This window comes from Salmo trutta, chromosome 1 (assembly GCF_901001165.1).
Source record: "Salmo trutta chromosome 1, fSalTru1.1, whole genome shotgun sequence".
Lineage (NCBI taxonomy): Eukaryota > Metazoa > Chordata > Actinopteri > Salmoniformes > Salmonidae > Salmo > Salmo trutta.
This window is the reverse complement of record NC_042957.1, coordinates 67,794,318-67,813,733: the sequence shown is the minus strand read 5'-3', so window position 1 is coordinate 67,813,733 and position 19,416 is coordinate 67,794,318. Positions and strand designations below refer to the sequence as shown.

The 19,416-nt window shown below is 43.3% G+C and overlaps 1 protein-coding gene across 1 annotated transcript in view; it reads right to left on the bottom strand.

Moving 5' to 3' along the window:
* Positions 1–19,416, bottom strand: part of LOC115206015 (trinucleotide repeat-containing gene 6C protein) — a 77,515-nt gene that overhangs the window by 23,983 nt on the left and 34,116 nt on the right. Inside the window, exon 4 of the mRNA XM_029772539.1 lies at positions 18,653–18,958. Within this exon, the coding sequence (XP_029628399.1) occupies positions 18,653–18,958 (306 nt within the window). The remainder of the gene's footprint in view (positions 1–18,652; positions 18,959–19,416) is intronic.

Sequence of the window (19,416 nt, the reverse complement as noted above, 5' to 3'; positions counted from 1 at the left end):
GCAGCGGGACTACACAGCACATACCAGAGCAGCTCCCTGGAACACAAAACAGCCCCAGTTTGGCCAGGAGAAACACCACCACTTCAATGGCTGCATGGAAAACAGCATAAACACATGAAATGAAGCTCACATGGCTGTGGGCAGGAGACCAAGAAGAGCTAAATGTCTGTCTTTACACAGTGTGGTCTGGAGTGAGGGAGAGAGAGAGAGGGAGGGAGGGAGGGGAGGAAAGCGTGGCAAATAAAAGGAGAAGAAGAGAGAAAATTAGGTAGAGACAGCAGAGAGGAGGGGTTAGAGAAAAAGAGGGCTAAAGAGGAGGGGCAGGCCGCTATCGGGCGCTAGCTAGGGGCAGGCCGCTATCGGGCGCTAGCTAGGGGCAGGCCGCTATCGGGCGCTAGCTAGGGGCAGGCCGCTATCGGGCGCTAGCTAGAGGCAGGCCGCTATCGGGCGCTAGCTAGAGGCTGGCCGCTATAGAGGGCGCTAGCTAGAGGCTGGCCGCTATCTGGCGCTAGCTAGAGGCTGGCCGCTATCTGGCGCTAGCTAGAGGCTGGCCGCTATCTGGCGCTAGCTAGAGGCTGGCCGCTATCTGGCGCTAGCTAGGGGCTGGCCGCTATCGGGCGCTAGCTAGGGGCTGGCCGCTATCGGGCGCTAGCTAGGGGCTGGCCGCTATCGGGCGCTAGCTAGGGGCTGGCCGCTATCGGGCGCTAGCTAGGGGCTGGCCGCTATCGGGCGCTAGCTAGGGGCTGGCCGCTATCGGGCGCTAGCTAGAGGCAGGCAAAAGAGAAGCAGTAACAGCAGCAGCTCCTAAGCTAACTAAAGGTGGGTATTGTTTACAAACGAGTCTCTACTGCTCCAACACACAATACATCAAAGTCCCACCAGAAGAACAGTGGTTCCTTATGTGGAAACCCAGGCCCCAGCCTTTTCCACCGTGTGTGTGTGTGGTGTGTGTGTCAACGTGCAGTGAGGTCATCAAAGCCCCTCTGATTGGTGCTTTGTTTATAAATAATGCCCTTCATACAAACTGTCTGGATGGCGCTTACCCAAACCTCCAATCCACTACCTCGCTGCTGTTTCCCAGAAACGCGGACGGATGGTGAATTGCAATCTCAGCCTAGACATTGCTGTTGTGGTTGTTAAGGTTTTTGTTTAGTAATTTTTCCTTTCGTTTTGTTTCAACAAGTTGGGTTTGTAGGGTGAGAGAGTGTGAAAGAGTGAGAGATGAGGAGAGGAAGAGTGTGAAAGTGAGGGAGATGAGGAGAGGAAGAGTGTGAAAGAGAGGGAGATGAGGAGAGGAAGAGTGTGAAAGAGAGGGAGATGAGGAGAGGAAGAGTGTGAAAGAGAGGGAGATGAGGAGAGGAAGAGTGTGAAAGAGAGGGAGATGAGGAGAGGAAGAGAGTGTGAAAGAGAGGGAGATGAGGAGAGGACGAGTGTGAAAGAGAGGGAGATGAGGAGAGGAAGAGTGTGAAAGAGAGGGAGATGAGGAGAGGACGAGTGTGAAAGAGAGGGAGATGAGGAGAGGAAGAGTGTGAAAGAGAGGGAGATGAGGAGAGGAAGAGTGTGAAAGAGAGGGAGATGAGGAGAGGAAGAGTGTGAAAGAGAGGGAGATGAGGAGAGGAAGAGTGTGAAAGAGAGGGAGATGAGGAGAGGAAGAGAGTGTGAAAGAGAGGGAGATGAGGAGAGGAAGAGTGTGAAAGAGAGGGAGATGAGGAGAGGACGAGTGTGAAAGAGAGGGAGATGAGGAGAGGAAGAGTGTGAAAGAGAGGGAGATGAGGAGAGGAAGAGTGTGAAAGAGTGAGAGATGAGGAGAGGAAGAGAGTGTGAAAGAGAGGGAGATGAGGAGAGGAAGAGAGTGTGAAAGAGAGGGAGATGAGGAGAGGAAGAGAGTGTGAAAGTGAGGGAGATGAGGAGAGGAAGAGTGTGAAAGAGTGAGAGATGAGGAGAGGAAGAGTGTGAAAGAGTGAGAGCAGGAGGAGCGATGGCTAGTCCCAGTCAGCACAGAGAATGAGAAAAAGTGAAGGAGAGAAAGAGTGGAAGAGAGAGTGAAGAAGAGATGGATGTGTTTGTCAGGTCTCAGCTGGGTTGGTCCAGGCATAATGAAGTCCCCCGGGGGCAGGAGAGGAGAGGCTTGTAGAGAGAAAGCCCCGCTGCTCTTTCAATCCTTCCAACCAGACAAACGACACGCACTATTACTTACCACACACACACACACACACACACACACACACACACACACACACTGCTGCACCCCCACCATCAAACCTCCTCTACCATTTCCATGATTAGTCTAGCCTACAGTCTCATGACTATTGGCCCATAGAGAAACAATATTAGATGAAAACATGCTCAACTCAATTGTGTGCTGTCCTGTCGACACACTCACCCTGAGTAAGGCACAAGCCCAGTATGCTACTAGCAGATGATACCCAGAAAAGCTGCAACTTCGAGTGGCAGACTTTATTCAACATCATCTTGATTATAGAAGAGCAACAAACATTGGGTCTGAGACGAAAACAAAGCAAAGCAGGCCACGCAAACACGGAGATGACCATAACAACAAACTGTAATTTGGGTAAACAACTGATTGCAGAAAAAGGCAGCATTACATACAGCAGGGACGTCCTTGTATTGCTTTGACTACTATGAAGTAGAGATAGCTGGATGTTTGTCTCAGCGTGTTCAAGGCCACCGAGTCTTGCATTATTGACCATACCTGTTCTAATAGATTCAGTGGAGTGCAATTTATAGATAGAAATCTGAAGAAGTGCTGAGACAAATGACTATTGACTAAGCCCCAGGTGGCACAGGTCGTCTAATAATACAGTACCCAAGTAGTGTGTGTGTGTGTGTGAAGCCCGTCACTGTACGGTTACAAAAAGTTTAGACGGGCAGAGGGGAGGGGGCAGTGTGATGGAAGACAGAGAAGGTCTTACAACAACCTCCTCTGTGTCCCTGTTCTCCTGTTGCGTGTGTGTGTGTGACGACGTGACGTAAATGCAACAGGACACAATCTGGCGACACCACTGGCGGGCATTGGGCCACAGAGAAGACAGGCTGGGTCCTCAGCTCAACGAGAGAGGGAGACACCAACAGACAGACACTAGGATGGCAGCCTATCGCTGGGGTCCTACAGCTTCCAGTGTTATGCAGTGGTTTCAGCTTGCTAAGAAACTGGTAGATGACTCCTACACTGTAGAATTGTATCTAGTATCATTGGGATGGAGCTTACTGCAGAGGCGTTAATGCACAACAACCCTACTGCTAAAATATGTAAAGGTAACACTTCTATGAGTGCTGTTATGAGGACACAGCCATACTTTAAAAAGCAATGCAAAACGCCCTCATAAAAGCCAACTACAGATGTAGGCTCTTAATTTGATCACCCTGTTGCAGGACAACTTTCAAATGTGTATTGTTTTTGAGGATTAAAAAAGCCTCAGACGTTTGTAATTTCCACAGAAATTTCCCTTACAAAAAATGGATCAAACGCTACGAAAATGTGCATTAATTATAATCCACATTTCCTGTTGCTGCAGGACTATTTTCCTGCTGTAACAAACAGGCTCAAATTAAGATCCCTCGATTTTATTACGTTCAGCCTTATTCTAAAATTGAATAAATCGTTTTTTTCCTCAATCTACAGACAATACCCCATAATGACCAAGCAAAAACTTTTATTTTATAAATGTTTTTTTTGCTAATTTATTAAAAAAAAGTTAAAACTGAAATATCACATTTACATACACTACCGTTCAAAAGTTTGGGGTCACTTTGAAATTTCCTTGTTTTTGAAAGAAAATCAAATTTGTCCATTAAAATAACATCAAATTGATCAGAAATACAGTGTAGACATTGTTAATGTTGTAAATGACCATTGTTGCCGGAAACGGCTGATTTTTAATGGAATATCTACACAGGTGTACAGAGGCCCATTATCAGCAACCATCACTCCTATGTTCCAATGGCACGTTGTGTTAGCTAATCCAAGTTTATCAGTTTAAAAGGCTAATTGATCATTAGAAAACCCTTTTCAAATTAAGTTAGCACAGCTGAAAACTTTTGTTCTGATTAAAGAAGCAATACATCTGGCCTTCTTTAGACTAGTTGAGAATCTGGAGCATCAGAATATGTGGGTTCGATTACAGGCTCAAAATGGCTAGAAACAAAGACCTTTCTTCTGAAACTCGTCAGTCTATTCTTGTTCTGAGAAATGAAGGCTATTCCATATGAGAAATTGCAAAGAAACTGAAGATCTCGTACAACGCTGTGTACTACTCCCTTCACAGAACAGCGCAAACTGGCTCTAACCAGAATAGAAAGAGGAGTGGGAGGCCCTGGTGCACAACTGAGCAAGAGGACAAGTGCATTAGAGTGTCTAGTTTGAGAAACAGGTCCTCAACTGGCAGCTTCATTAAATAGTACCCGCAAAACACCAGTCTCAACGTCAACAGTGAAGAGGCGACTCGGGGATGCTGGCCTTCTAGGCAGAATTTAAAAGAAAAAGCCATAAAAATAAAAGATTAAGACATGCAAAAGAACACAGACACTGGACAGAGGAAGATTGGGAAAAAAGTGTTATGGACAGACAAATCTAAGTTTGAGGTGTTCGGATCACAAAGAAGAACATTCGTGAGAGGTGGAAAAAATGAAAAGATGCTGGAGGAGTGCTTGACGCCATCCGTCAAGCGTGGAGGCAATGTGATGGTCTGGGGGTGCTTTGGTGGTGATAAAGTGGGAGATTTGTAAAAGGGATCTTGAAGGAGGAAGGCTATCACTCCATTTTGCAATGCCATACCATACCCTGTGGACGGTGCTTAACTCAAGCCAATCCAACTTCTGGGAGGAGCTTCAGGAAGCATGGGGTGAAATCTCTTCAGAATACCTCAACAAATTTACAACTACAATGCCAAAGGTCTGCAAGGCTGTAATTGCTGCAAATGGAGGATTCTTTGACGAAAGCAAAGTTTGAAGGACACAATTATTATTTCAATTAAAAATAATTATTTATAACCTTGTCAACGGCTTGACTATATTTCCTATTCAAGTATGTAAGTATTCATGGAACACAAGGACATTTCTAAGTGACCCCAAACTTTTGAACGGTACTGTAAGTATTCAGACCCTTCACTCAGTACTTTGTTGAAACACCTTTGGTAGCGATTACAGCCTTGAGTCTTCTTGGGTGTGACGCTACAAGCTTGGCACACATGTATTTGGTGAGTTTCTCCCATTCTTCTCTGCAGATCCTCTCAAGCTCTGTCAGGTTGGATGGGGAGTGTTGCTGCACAGCTATTGTTAGGTCTCTCCAGAGACGTTCGATCAGGTTCAAGTCCGGGCTGTGGCTGGGCCACTCAAGGACATTCAGAGACTTGTCCCGAAGCCACTCCTGCATTGTCTTAGTTGTGTGCTTAGGGTTGTTGTCCTGTTGGAAGGTGAACCATCGCCGCAGTCTGAGGTCCTGAGTGCTCTGGAGCAGGTCTTTAATCAAGGATCTTTGTACTTTCCTCCGTTCATCTTTCCCTCGATCCTGACTAGTTTCTAAGTCCCTGCCGCTGAAAATCATCCCCACAGCATGATGCTGCCACCACCATGCTTCACCGTAGGGATGGTGCCATGTTTCCTCAAGATGTGACTCTTTGCATTCAGACCAAAGAGTTCAATCTTGGTTTCATCAGACCAGAGAATCTAGTTTCTCATGGTCTCAGAGTCCTTTAGGCGCATTTTGGCAAACTTCAAGCGGGCTGTCATGTGCCTTTTACTGAGGGGCTTCTGTCTGGCCCTTCTATCATAAAGGTCTGATTGGTGGAGTGCTGCAGAGATGGGAAAACCATCCAGAAGGACAACCATCTCCACAGAGGATCTCTGGAGCTCTGTCAGAGTGACCATCTGGTTCTTGGTTACTTCCCTGACAAAGGCCCTTCTCCCCCGATTGCGCAGTTTGGCCGGGCGGCCAGCTCTCGGAAGAGTCTTGGTGGTTCCAAACTTCTTCCATTTAAGAATGATGGAGGCCACTGTGTTCTTGGGGAACTTCAAATGCTACAGAAATGTTTTGGTACCCTTCCCCAGATCTGTGCCTCGACACATTCTGTCTCAGAGCTCTACAGACAATTCCTTCAACCTTGTTTTTTTCTCTGATATGCACTGTACTTATGTAAATAAGGTATCTATTTATTTTTAATACATTTTCAAAAATTTCTTTGAAACCTGTTTTCGTTTTGTCATTATGGGGTAGTGTGTGTAAATTGATGATTTTTTTTTATTTAATCAATTTTAGAATAAGGCTGTAACGTAACAAAATGTGGGAAAAGTCAAGTATGAATACTTTTCCGAATGCACTGTAGGTAGAGTGAAAGAGCGGTAGGTAGAGAGAGTGTGAGAGCGAGAAACAGAAGCTGGATGGGATCTGGTTACGGGACCGCGTAGCACTCCGTATGGGCCGTTAAGTAACATCCTGCACACCCACAGCCTGGCGCATGTGCTGCCCTATAGGGTGAGGGGTAATACTGTAAAATCAATACATTGAGTGGGTGACACACTGCTTCAAGAGGGGATCTTTAACCCTGTACATACACTTGTGGAAATTGGCCTGTATGGATAGGGCTAAATTTAAAATGTTTCTTACAGAAGAAATATGGAAAGCAAATGCATAACCATGGTAGCAATCAAAAGAAAACCATTTGGAGATTATGGGAAAATGATTAGTCTAAAAGTGAGGACAACTGTTCACCTGACAAGACGGAATCCAAACAGTACACCGTTGATTTTGTTTAGGGCTGTGACGGTGTTGGAAGTTGAGGTTAGGGTGATTTGCCAAGCCACTCAAAAGAAACGCGCGTCTTTTCTCTGCAACTTCACTATTACCATTACACTTTATCATCAATAGCATTTCCTTTATTATTACCTCTAAATATAAGTCTAGTATTCCAATTAAGAATTGTCAATACCAAAATGTGACAATTTAACACACAGGCTATCAGACTCAAAAGAAATGTGCAATTTCAGTGTTTCGATACACCACGTTACTGGTTTTTGTGTCCATTTTGTTTCAATGTTACTGTTGTCTTAGGCCTTAAAAGCCCTATGTAAAAAGGGGGGGTCACAATTCTGTTTGTACATGGACATGCTTCTTAATTAATAAACATATTTGGAACAAGCCAATACACTTCATTATTATCATGGCATTTCATTATTATTAATTAGGTTATTACTTATAAATATTAAGAGAAGACTCCCACAATGAGAGAAATAATGTAGCCTAAGCTACTGAAAATAGGCCTTTTACAAGAGTAAATCATGACAGGAGCATTTGATTATTATTAGATGGATTCCAGACAGGCTACTTCAGCAAACTTTCTGAATGGACATATAGGCCAGCAGAGAGAATCAGCGAACTCACACACACACCCTGTAAAAGGACCCGTCAATCAAAGCCACCAGTATGTCAGTCAAGAGCAAATATTTCTCCCTTCCTTAAAACACATTAAAAACCTAGGCCTACCATAGGCTTTCTGAAAGTAGGCTATAAGATAATGAATTGGCAAGGAAAGTATGAAGAGGAGAAAGAGCTGTGATTGTCAATGTCATACTATCATTAAAATAGAAACAAATACACGCAACATGTCCATAGCCTATTTATCAGCGTTGATTAGTCTAGAAAATGAAGAAACGATTCCGTATCAAATTATACCATGCCAGGTTGGAGAGGACTGGCACATTGTCCATTTGACACAACACTGGCGCATTATAGGCCTCAGAGCCAGAACAACCTTGTCGACTGCTGTTGAATAATGAATAAATAGGTCAGACACACCCAACCTTTTTAAAAAGAAAACAGATTTATTTATCTACTAGCAAGGAATGAAAACGTGCAGTGTAGGCTAGAAGAACTTCTACACCCCTGTGCATCTAGAGGTTTAGCTGCTGGAGCACCAAACAACCGTTGGAAAGAGGAGACCTAGACAGTTTAATAGACTAAGTTAGCAAAACAATAGCTTATAGTTATTAGTAAATACTCCAACTATTAAGCCAAGTTGATCTACCTTAAAGTTAATCTGAAATATTTTTCCCAAACTGATTGTAGGCCTATTTAAAAATGGTTCTGATGGTTAATTGATTTTCATGACGGGCTTCATCCATAACGGTCAGTTACAGGGTTAATCAATAACCATCACAGCCCTATTTATGTGTACTTTACATTGACTGTTCTTTTTGCGGCATTTGTTGAAAATGTAAATGTAAATGTAATAATTTGGGGTAGGTGCAACATAAGACAAAAAAATGACAAGGTTTGAGTGAGAGGTCAAACTAGTGTCTCCAAGAGCCCACACATCTCCAAGGTCTGCACAGTAAGTCATTTCAATGCACTTTTATGACTGAAAGAAGAGTCTTCAACAAAAAGGTGCATTTTTTTAGCTCTCCTAGCTGTGCTGTTGAGGAACTAGGACAAGCACACTTGGTGTTTTGTTTGGAATACAGGCCTGCATCCCCGCCATCACACAATTACAGTTGTTGTTTACGTGATCCAAGGCAGTTCAGAGAAGCAGATCGTAATGTTGGTGAACATAAGTGCATTCAGATGCGTGGTCTGTGGCAAATGTTCTCCACAATACAACAAACACAGGCTCATTGTGTTCAGGACAACCCAGGGTATAACGCCATGTCATCTTGTAACTAACTGTACATCAAATACAGCGATCATAAATGTTGACACTGTATACCGTTAGTTGTAGGACATGGAAATGTGTTGACACTGTATATTCCATTCCTTTTAGGACATGGAAATGTGTTGACACTGTGTATTCCATTCCTTTTAGGATATGGAAATGTGTTGACACTGTATATTCCATTCCTTTTAGGATATGGAAATGTGTTGACACTGTATATTCCATTCCTTTTAGGATATGGAAATGTGTTGACACTGTATATTCCATTCCTTTTAGGATATGGAAATGTGTTGACACTGTATATTCCATTCCTTTTAGGATATGGAAATGTGTTGACACTGTATATTCCATTCCTTTTAGGATATGGAAATGTGTTGACACTGTATATTCCATTCCTTTTAGGACATGGAAATGTGTTGACACTGTGTATTCCATTCCTTTTAGGATATGGAAATGTGTTGACACTGTGTATTCCATTCCTTTTAGGATATGGAAATGTGTTGACACTGTATATTCCATTCCTTTTAGGATATGGAAATGTGTTGACACTGTGTATTCCATTCCTTTTAGGATATGGAAATGTGTTGACACTGTATATTCCATTCCTTTTAGGATATGGAAATGTGTTGACACTGTGTATTCCATTCCTTTTAGGATATGGAAATGTGTTGACACTGTATATTCCATTCCTTTTAGGATATGGAAATGTGTTGACACTGTGTATTCCATTCCTTTTAGGATATGGAAATGTGTTGACACTGTATATTCCATTCCTTTTAGGATATGGAAATGTGTTGACACTGTGTATTCCATTCCTTTTAGGATATGGAAATGTGTTGACACTGTATATTCCATTCCTTTTAGGATATGGAAATGTGTTGACACTGTATATTCCATTCCTTTCATGATATGGAAATGGGAAGTGCACATTTGGACTCCCGGGTGTTTGGCTGCTTGTATGACATCAAAGTGCTATTTATTATAATCCTTAATGTCTCATGTTTCAAAAATACTGTACATCGAGTCCTCTTAATTTACTCAGGCAATAAAAAATGCGGGAGGGATGGGGGAAACTTCTTATCGTGCGCGGTGCTCAAGTTCAGAACGGCTGTCAGTCAAAACCCCTACAGAGCTGTGAAGTGGAGACCCTGCGGTATGACGTCATGTATAGCATGTTACTGTACATGCCACTGCATTCCAATGTCTATGAGTGTAAAGGGCTACGGCAGACAGAGAGACATGGGAAATAGGGGACCTCTCTCTAGAACCTGTAGTGGGGGCTCAGGACTGCACTAATGGAGCCTGATGTGTCAGTAGAAGGCCAGTAGCCATCATAAACACATGCAACAGGTGACAATATGCATGGCTATATGCATGTATGTGTTAAAGAGAGAGCGGGTGGGAGGGAGCATGCGTATGAGCTGTACGACTCTGTATGCTACGTGTCTGTACTGTAGTGTAGCGTGTCAGAGGAGATAAAGCTGTATGCTGGTCCAGCACCATCTTGCGGCCTACAGTGTCTCCCTGGCCTATCCCAGCAGCCCTGAGAAAGAGAGACAGAGAGCGCGCGAGTGAGCAGAGAAGTCTGCCAAAGGAGTGAAGTGAATCATGAGCTTTTACCGTAAGTCATGAGTCACCCAGCCCACAGACCTGGGCCTCTCGCCCTCTCATTTCACTCAGATTTCCTTGCTCTCCACGCCCCCCCCCCCACTTCGCTCTCTTCAACTCTCTATTACTTCTTTATTTAACCAGATAAGTCAATTGAGAAACAATTGTCATTTACAATAACGACCTGACCAAGAGGCATAACATTGCAAGAGTTTACAGGACAACACACAATACCACTAAAAATAAATAAAAACACCTCTCTGACCTGCACTCTCTCCCTCTATTCTTCCCTCTCACCAATTATTTCCCCTTCTCTCCCTCTTTCCTTCTCTACCCTGCTCCCCCTCTTTATCTGTGCCAGATCAGTCCCACTCAGGCCCTGCCAGGTCTTCATAGCTCCACCATTACAGGAAATAGCTCTGGTCAGCACAACTCAAAGCTCTTCAGACAGTACTAACACACAACAGAACTCTTTCAGAGACTCCCTCTAACCAGCAAACAAGAAAAACAAGTGCCAAAAATGTTACATTTTCAGAAAAAGGAAATGAAGGACAAACATGAAATCTTAACAGGAAATGTATCTAAGACTACAAACTATCAAATATCTGACCTGCTGAATCACTGAATGTTTGAAACACTACACACAGACCAGTTTTTTCCGGATCAAAATGGGGCTTAGGTGGTGGGCGTGGCCAAAGAAAACATTTAGAGGCCCTCCTGTTGGCCGCAGTGACAAAATGTAACCGTTTTAATGCCAATTTCCTGCAATTCTAAACATTTAGCCAGGTGTCGGAGATAAGATTTAGCAGTTAACGCTAATCTCCTGCAATTCTACACATTTAGCCATGACACAGAGACAAATGTGAAATTTTAAAGCACATTTCCTGCAATTCTACACATTTTGCCATGGTTTACGTTAAATCGGAGAGACTCAACATTATAACAAAATCAATGGGGGCCTCATGCCTGAACAAAAATACTCCTGAAGGCATTTTTACATTTTAGATTCTCCCTGACTGTCTAGCTTTTATTTTGTTCCATAGGTCCATTATCTTTTGGGTTTACCTTCGATTTTGTTTTAGTTTACACTGAAAAGTTTTTTTCCATTCCGAACATTATTTTTTTACTGTTTGGACATAGGCGGTACGAAGAAAAACAACCTAGGCGGTAGTGTTGTCACCATACCAGAATTTTGACTTCAATACCGATACCAGGTTTAGTATGACAATACTCGATTCCATCACAATACCACATCAAAAAAAGAAGGCATATTAGCCAAAGTCCCAGAATGACACTTGATCCAGACAGATAATCTCAGCTACTGCTCTGTTGGGCATCTTTTGAGTTCAATATTTTTCAGAGACAGCCATGTACGCATAATCCAGCGTTTCCCAAACTCGGTCCTCGGTACCCCAAGGGGTGCAAGTTTTTATTTTTGTATCTCTATTGATAATCTGGGTAAATCATGATGTGGCCTAGGCCTATTCACAATAAAAGGGAATGCATATTCAATAGGAGTGTTTGCATGCATTATTTAGCATGTTGGCTGATTTTCATGGGGCTACAGAAGACAACTGATCAGTTTCTCTTCTATTTGGGCCTTATTTTCTTGTACTGATCAACACAATTAGAATAAGTTATTTTATAAAAGTGTGCGCTCTCTTTTTAACCAATAATGACATCATTCATGAGGCAAGGGGGGGGGGGGCAGCCAGTCGAAGCCATATTCACATGCACAGTCAGTTCGCAGAGGCAACAGAATCTTTTGGAGAGACCGATTAACTTCTAATGGATGGTGGCAGTATTGAGTATCTTGGATGACTGACGTGCCCAGAGTAAACTGCCTGCTACTCACTCCCAGGAACTAAGATATGCATATTATTAGTAGATTTGGATAGAAAACACACTGAAGTTTCTAAAGCTGTTTGAATGATGTCTGTGAGTATAACAGAACTCATATGGCAGGCAAAAACCTGAGAAAAAATCCAAACAGGAAGTGGTCTGTAGGACTTCAATTAATTCCCTATTCAAACTACAGTGTATGTGGGGTCATGTTGCACTTCCTAAGGCTTCCACTAGATGTCAACAGTCTTTAGAACCTTGTTTGGGGCTTCTACTGTAAAGTGATGATGAATAAGAGCTACTGGAGTCAGAACACTGCCAGCAGGGCATGAGCCTCAGGCATGCGCGCTCACATGAGAGGTACCTCAGTTCCATAGCATTTTTTGAAAGGATTTCTCCGGTTGAAACTTTATTGCGGATTTACGATAAAAACATCCTAAAGATTGATTCTATACATCGTTTGACATGTTTCTACGAACTGTAATGTATATTTTTGAGTTTTCGTCTGACCTGCGCGTCCTGAATTTGGATTTGTGAACTGAAGGCGCGAACAAAAAGGAGGTTTTTAGACATAAAGGATGGACTTTATCGAACAAAACAAACATTTATTGTGGACCTGGGAATCCTGGGAGTGCATGCTGATGAAGATCATCAAAGGTAAGTGAATATTTATAATGCTATTTCTGACTATTGTTGACTCCAACATGGCAGATATATTGCTTGGCATGTTTTTGTGTCTGAGCGCCGTACTCAGATTATTGCTTTTTTGGTAAAGATTTTTTTAAATCTGACACAGCGGTTGCATTAAGGAGAAGTTTATCTAAAGTTCCATGCATAACACTTGTATTTTCATGAACATTTATGATGAGTATTTCTGTAAATTGATGTGGCTCTCTGCAAAATCACCGGAGGTTTTGGAGGCAAAAGATTACTGAACATAACGCGCTAATGTAAACTGAGATTTTTGGATATAAATATGAACTTTATCGAACAAAACATACATGTATTGTGTAACATGAAGTCATAGGAGTGTCATCTGATGAAGATCATCAAAGGTTAGTGATTAATTTTCTCTCCATTTCTGCTTTTTGTGACTAATCATATGTTTTGCTTTTGCCATAAAGCCTTTTTGAAATCAGACACTGTGGCTGGATTAACACGATGTAAAGCTTTAAAATGGTGTATAATACTTGTATGTTTGAGGAATTTTAATTATGAGATTTTTGCTGTTTTGAATTTGCCGCCCTGCACTTTCACTGGCTGTCTTCATATCGATCCTGTTGCTACGGCTGCTGGTTCAATACCCGTGCCAGCCTTGACTGGGAGATCCTTGAGATGACTGTAGGTTTTTGGTTTCTCTCCCTCTAAAAACATAAATAAATAATTCTAAATAACAAACTGGCTTTATTTACAAATTAGTAACACTGTCTCACCCCGTGTTCAAGAACGCCCCCCCCCCCCTCGCTCATTTTACGTTATTTGAAAACAAAATCTTTTATTTTCTTTAAAACAAAGTGATTATGATTAATTTAGAATGATATAAAAGCCCCTTGGATATTCTCACAGATATATCATTAACCCTGTTATTAGCAGGACAATATAAACTCAGCAAAAAAAGAAACGTCCCTTTTTCAGGACCCTGTCTTTCAAAGATAATTTGTAAAAATCCAAATAACTTCACAGATCTTCATTGTAAAAGGTTTAAACACTGTTTCCCATGTTTGTTCAATGAACCATAAACAATTAATGAACATGCACCTGTGGAACGGTAGTTAACTTCTTTGGGCTAGGGGGCGGTATTTTCACGTCCTGATGAAAAGTGTGCCCAAAGTAAACTGCCTGCTACTCAGGCCCAGAAGAAAGGATATGCATATTATTAGTAGATTTGGATAGAAAACACTCTGAAGTTTCTAAAACTGTTTGAATGATGTCTGAGATAACAGAACTTATTTGGCAGGCGAAACCCCGAGGACAAACCATCCAGGAATTTTGTTGTTGTTGAGGTCACTCTTTTCAATGGGTTTTCAATGAGAATCTAGATTTCTAAGGCACTTGCTTGCAGTTCCTATTGCTTCCACTGGATGTCAACAGTCTTTAGAAATTGGTTGATGTTTTTCCTTTGAGAAATGAAGAAGCCCTGTTCAGATCGAGGGTTGAGTGAAGTGTACTGTTTGTTAGAGGCGCACGACCCGAAAGCTCGCTCCACTTTGTTTTCGTCCTGTATTGAACACAGTTTATCCCGTCTTAAATTTGATCAATTATTTACGTTAAAAAATACCTAAAGTTATATTAAGAAAGTTGTTTGAAATGTTTGGAGAAAGATTACAGGTATCTTGATATTTTGTAGTCATGTTGCGCTAGTTGGATCATTTTGAATATATAACGACGGAATTAATCGAACAAAAGGACCATTTGTGATGTTTATGGGACATATTGGAGTGCCAACAGAAGAAGCTCGTCAAAGGTAAGGCATGAATTATATCGTTATTTCTGAGTTTTGTGTTGCGCCTGGCGGGATGAAATATGATTGTCTGTGTGTGTTTGATGGGGTACCTATCCTCAGATAATCACATGGCTTGCTTTCGCTGTAAAGCCTTTTTGAAATCTGACATGGTGGCTGGATTAACAAGAAGTGTATTGCACTTGTGATTGTATGAAAGTTAAATATTTCTAATAATTTAATTTGGATTTGGCGCTCTGCCATTTCACCGGATGTTGTCAAATTGATCCCGTTAACGGGATTTGATCTATAAGATATTTTAAGACACTAACAGCTTACAGACGGTAGGCAACTAAAGGTCACAGTTATGAAAACTTAGGACACTAAAGAGGCCTTTCTACTGACTCTGAAAAACACCAAAGGAAAGATGCCCGGGGTCCCTGCTCATCTGCGTGAACGTGCCTTAGGCATGCTGCAAGGAGGCATGAGGACTGCAGATGTGGCCAGGGCAATAAATTGCAATGTCCGTACTGTGAGACGCCTAAGACAGCGCTACAGGGAGACAGGACGGACAGCTGATTGTCCTCGCGGTGGCAGACCACGGGTAACAACACCTGCACAAGATCGGTACATTCAAACATCACACCTGCGGGACACCAGGAACACACAATCCCTGCATCAGTGCTCAGACTGTCCACAATAGGCTGAGAGGCTGGACTGAGGGCTTGTAGGCCTGTTGTAAGGTAGGTCCACACCAGACATCACCGGCAACAATGTCGCCTATGAGCACAAACCCCCAGTCGCTGGACCAGACACGATTGGCAAAAAGTGCTCTTCACTGACGAGTCACCGTTTTGTCTCACCAGGGATGATGGTCGGATTTGCGTTTATCGTCGAAGGAATGAGCGTTACACCGAGGCTTGTACTCTGGAGCGGGATCGATTTGGAGGTGGAGGGTCCGTCATGGTCTGGGGCGATGTGTCACAGCATCCTCGGACTAAGCTTGTTGTCATTGCAGGCAATCTCAATGCTGTGCGTTACAGGGAAGACATACTCCTCCCTCATGTGGTACCCTTTCAGCAGGCTCATCCTGACATGACCCTCCAGCATGACAATGCCACCAGCCATACTGCTCATTCTCTGCGTGATTTCCTGCAAGACAGGAATGTCAGTGTTCTGCCATGGCCAGCGAAGAGCCCGGATCTCAATCCCATTGAGCACATCTGGGACCTGTTGGTTCAGCGGGTGAGGGCCAGGGCCATTCCCCCCAGAAATGTCCGGGAACTTGCAGGTGCCTTGGTGGAAGAGTGGAGTACAATCTCACAGCAAGAACTGGCAAATCTGGTGCAGTCCATGAGGAGATGCACTGCAGTATTTAATGCAGCTGGGGGCCACACCAGTTACTGACTGTTACTTTGATTTTGACCCCCCCCCTTTGTTTAGGGACACATTCTATTTCTGTTCGTCACATGTCTGTGGAACTTCTTCAGTTTATGGCTCAGTTGTTGAATCTTATGTTCATACAAATATTTACACATGTTAAGAGGACGTTTCTTTTTTTGCTGAGTTTATATTGGTCATGGCTCCCGAGAGGCGCACAATGGGATTGCCTTGCAGTTCTCCAGCTGTATCCACTGAAATAGCAGTGGGCCCACGAGGTTCAAGGCACGAGGGCAGGGGGCACAGGATGGGCTGTAGAGCCACGCACAGAAGACGGACCTAGCCCATGCGGAAGGAAGGAGGAGGAAGGGGGAGGGAGGGTGGACCCCCACCCCGCCCCACTGGGTAGCACAGAACAACACTTTAAGGGGCATTGCACTAATAATGGCGCTGACTAGGGAAACAATCCCACTGTTCTTAGTGCCAGTCTGCACATTCAAACTAAAACAACGTAACTAATAATGGCGTGAAAAATTCAGAGGGCCTTTATTCAGATAACAAATCACTCACTTTCGTTTGGGCCTACCGAGTGGCGCAGCTGTCTAAGACACTGCAAAATGTGTTGCTACAGATGGAGGTTTGATACCCTGCATACGGCTTTGGTTTTAATTAATTAATTAATTTAGAATCCCCAATATGTAATTATTGGCGGAGAGTCACGTCATATTTTTCTATATACTGTAGGCCTACCGTAGGCGACATGAGTATCGTGCTGTTAAAAGTGGTGTAGGTCTTATTTATTTAAAGAGCATATTGAAGTTAGAAGCAATAGGATTTGAAGCAATAGCCTCCAACTATTTTAGCACCATTGGGACTGGCCTTGATAAATTTAGTTTCGGTACTGGTTAGAAGACTACAATTATACAATTAGGGTGTAGAAATGTTGTGCTTTTAGTGTAACCTTTATTTAACTAGGCAAGTCAGTTAAGAACAAATTCTTATTTACAAGGACAGCTTACTCCTTCCTCCCAGTCAAGGAATTGAACCCCGGACTCCCGCGTGCCAGCACGACACGGGGATTCTTTAGCTGAATAGCCCAGTACTGTAGCCTACTCCCGACCGTCACGTTGTACAGCGCCATATTTTCCGTTCCATCCTTATTTAAAAAGCATATTGAAGTTAGAAGCAATAGGATTTGAAGCAGTAGCTATTTCAGCATCCTTTCGTGCTGCTATGAAACAACATGGGGACTGGTCTTGACAAATCAATGAGATTTTTTATTTTCACTGAATCTCCGTTTGGGTATTGGTTACACTACAATTAGGGTGTGGAAATGTTATGCCCCTTAGATATTAATTTAGAATCCTCCAATCCTCTTACGCTCTTAGTACTGTAGCCTACTCCCGACTGTCACGTTGTACAGCGCCATATTTTCCGTTACATCCTAACGGAAACCCTGGGGGTTTAATTTTTCTTGGAATAAAAACACCATAATACTAATCACGTTAAATTTCTTGAAATCAATCCCATATACTATGCTCTTACAGAAAAGGTTTTAAATTCTCTAGTAATGCCAATATTGAAGACTATGCTTCTCAAAGATGCCCTCTGGTGGTCAAACTAGCTGACAATTAAATGACGTACCATAGAATTCTGCATCAGCCTGCAAGGTATGCTGCAGTATGATGCAACTTTTAAAGGAGGAACCACTGTAGCGTCAGCTGTAAGCTAGCAAGAAACGTTAGCCTACAAAGCTGGAAGCGACTGGTATCTTGCATTGTAAAGTGCTGCACCATTCAAGTGTGTTAACTTCTGTGCAGCATGAGTGTGGAGCTAACATGATGCAGCCCAGACTCCCAGTACAGCATGAGTGGGGAGCTAACATGATGCAGCCCAGACGCCCAGTACAGGCTAAGTGGAGCAGGCACGGTGCACTCGCACTATAAGGTGGACATTGGCTGCGCTGATAGACAGACTTGATCAATGAGACACATTTGACAGAAGTACCCGAAGTAAAATACATTTCAGTACCAAACCATTTTTCATGTTCTAGTATTGAAAAAGTACAGAAGGGTCGGTATACCATGCAACACTATTAGGCAGCCCGCCCAATACTTTTCTATGCAGAAAAAAACCCTGCAGACACAAACTTTACTTATAGAAACTAATAATGACTGAGTTGAAATCTTTAGACTGGTCTTCAGGTTGTTTATATCAGATCAAATCTCTCTCTCTCTCTCTCACACACACACACGCCAGCTGTGTTTACTCTCCGCCCCTCCACAGTGGCTGCCTGCTGTAATTTACCCTATTTAGAATCCCAGGCCAGGTAAAGCACATTCAAAACAAACAAGGAACACAACAACAGATCCTCCCACACAGCGGTGCACACAGCCCTGCAGGTAAACTAGACTGCAGTCTGAAGCACAGTGTGGTACACAGCAGACCCAAGGAAACAGGCAAGGTGACAATGGCATACACTAAACATACCTAAAAGGAGAATGTAAAGTGGCAAACTAAACAAAATATGGGGAAAACACTTGAACTATCATCAATATAAGACAGGAATCCCGGAAAAGCTCCACTAAATAAATGTACAACACATAATCACAGAGAAAACAAGTTGGACTGTTGACTGTAGTCAAGTTCAGGATTGTGGAACATTCCCAGAGGTCAAAAGGTCACAAAGGAAAAAGCTCAAACAAAGTAAAGTGCTAACCTGTGTGCGATGCACCAGAGGATTTCTGACTCGAGTCAGGTTCGGGGCGTCCTGGTACAGTTGGAAGGGTCCCAGGGGGCAGCGGCTGACCCCTCTTCAGCAGCTGCTTGTGCTCCTGCTGGCGGAAGCGCGGAGGGATCTCTCTTGGCGGGTAACGCTGTTGGGCGGGCGAGGGCTGGGACTGCTGCTGGGCACTGGAAGGGGCGCGCTTGCCATTACTGCCACTGGTGGGGGGCACAGACGGGGTGGCACTGGGGTTGGCGGGGGGAGGAGGAGGGGTGGGGCCGGGCTTGGCTGAGTCTGGCACTGTGGAGGGAAGAGAGAGGAGGCAGGAGGTTAGGGCACCAGGCAGAAGCTGATTTATTCAACACACACATTCATATGCTTAGCAGTCTATTGATGATACCGAGGCATCATCAGCTCATCATCCCTCGATCTTAAGCATTAGTAGGCTTAAGGCAAAGCCCACTAACTGATCTTAGATTAGTGTTTATAAGGACAATCACATCCTAACCCTGGAAAAATAGGCCAGTTTTAGAGCTACTCTTCCCTCTGTAACCCCCCCACCCATCCTACTGACCTAGCCGTGACTTCTTCTCACATTCCACCCTGACCGTCTATTATGTCTATGCTTTCAGCCCCTGACAAACTCCACTCACCCACTTCCTCAGTCTAGCATTTACATTTTACATTTTAGTCATTTAGCAGACGCTCTTATCCAGAGCGACTTACAGTAGTGAATACATTTCATACATTTTTCCCCC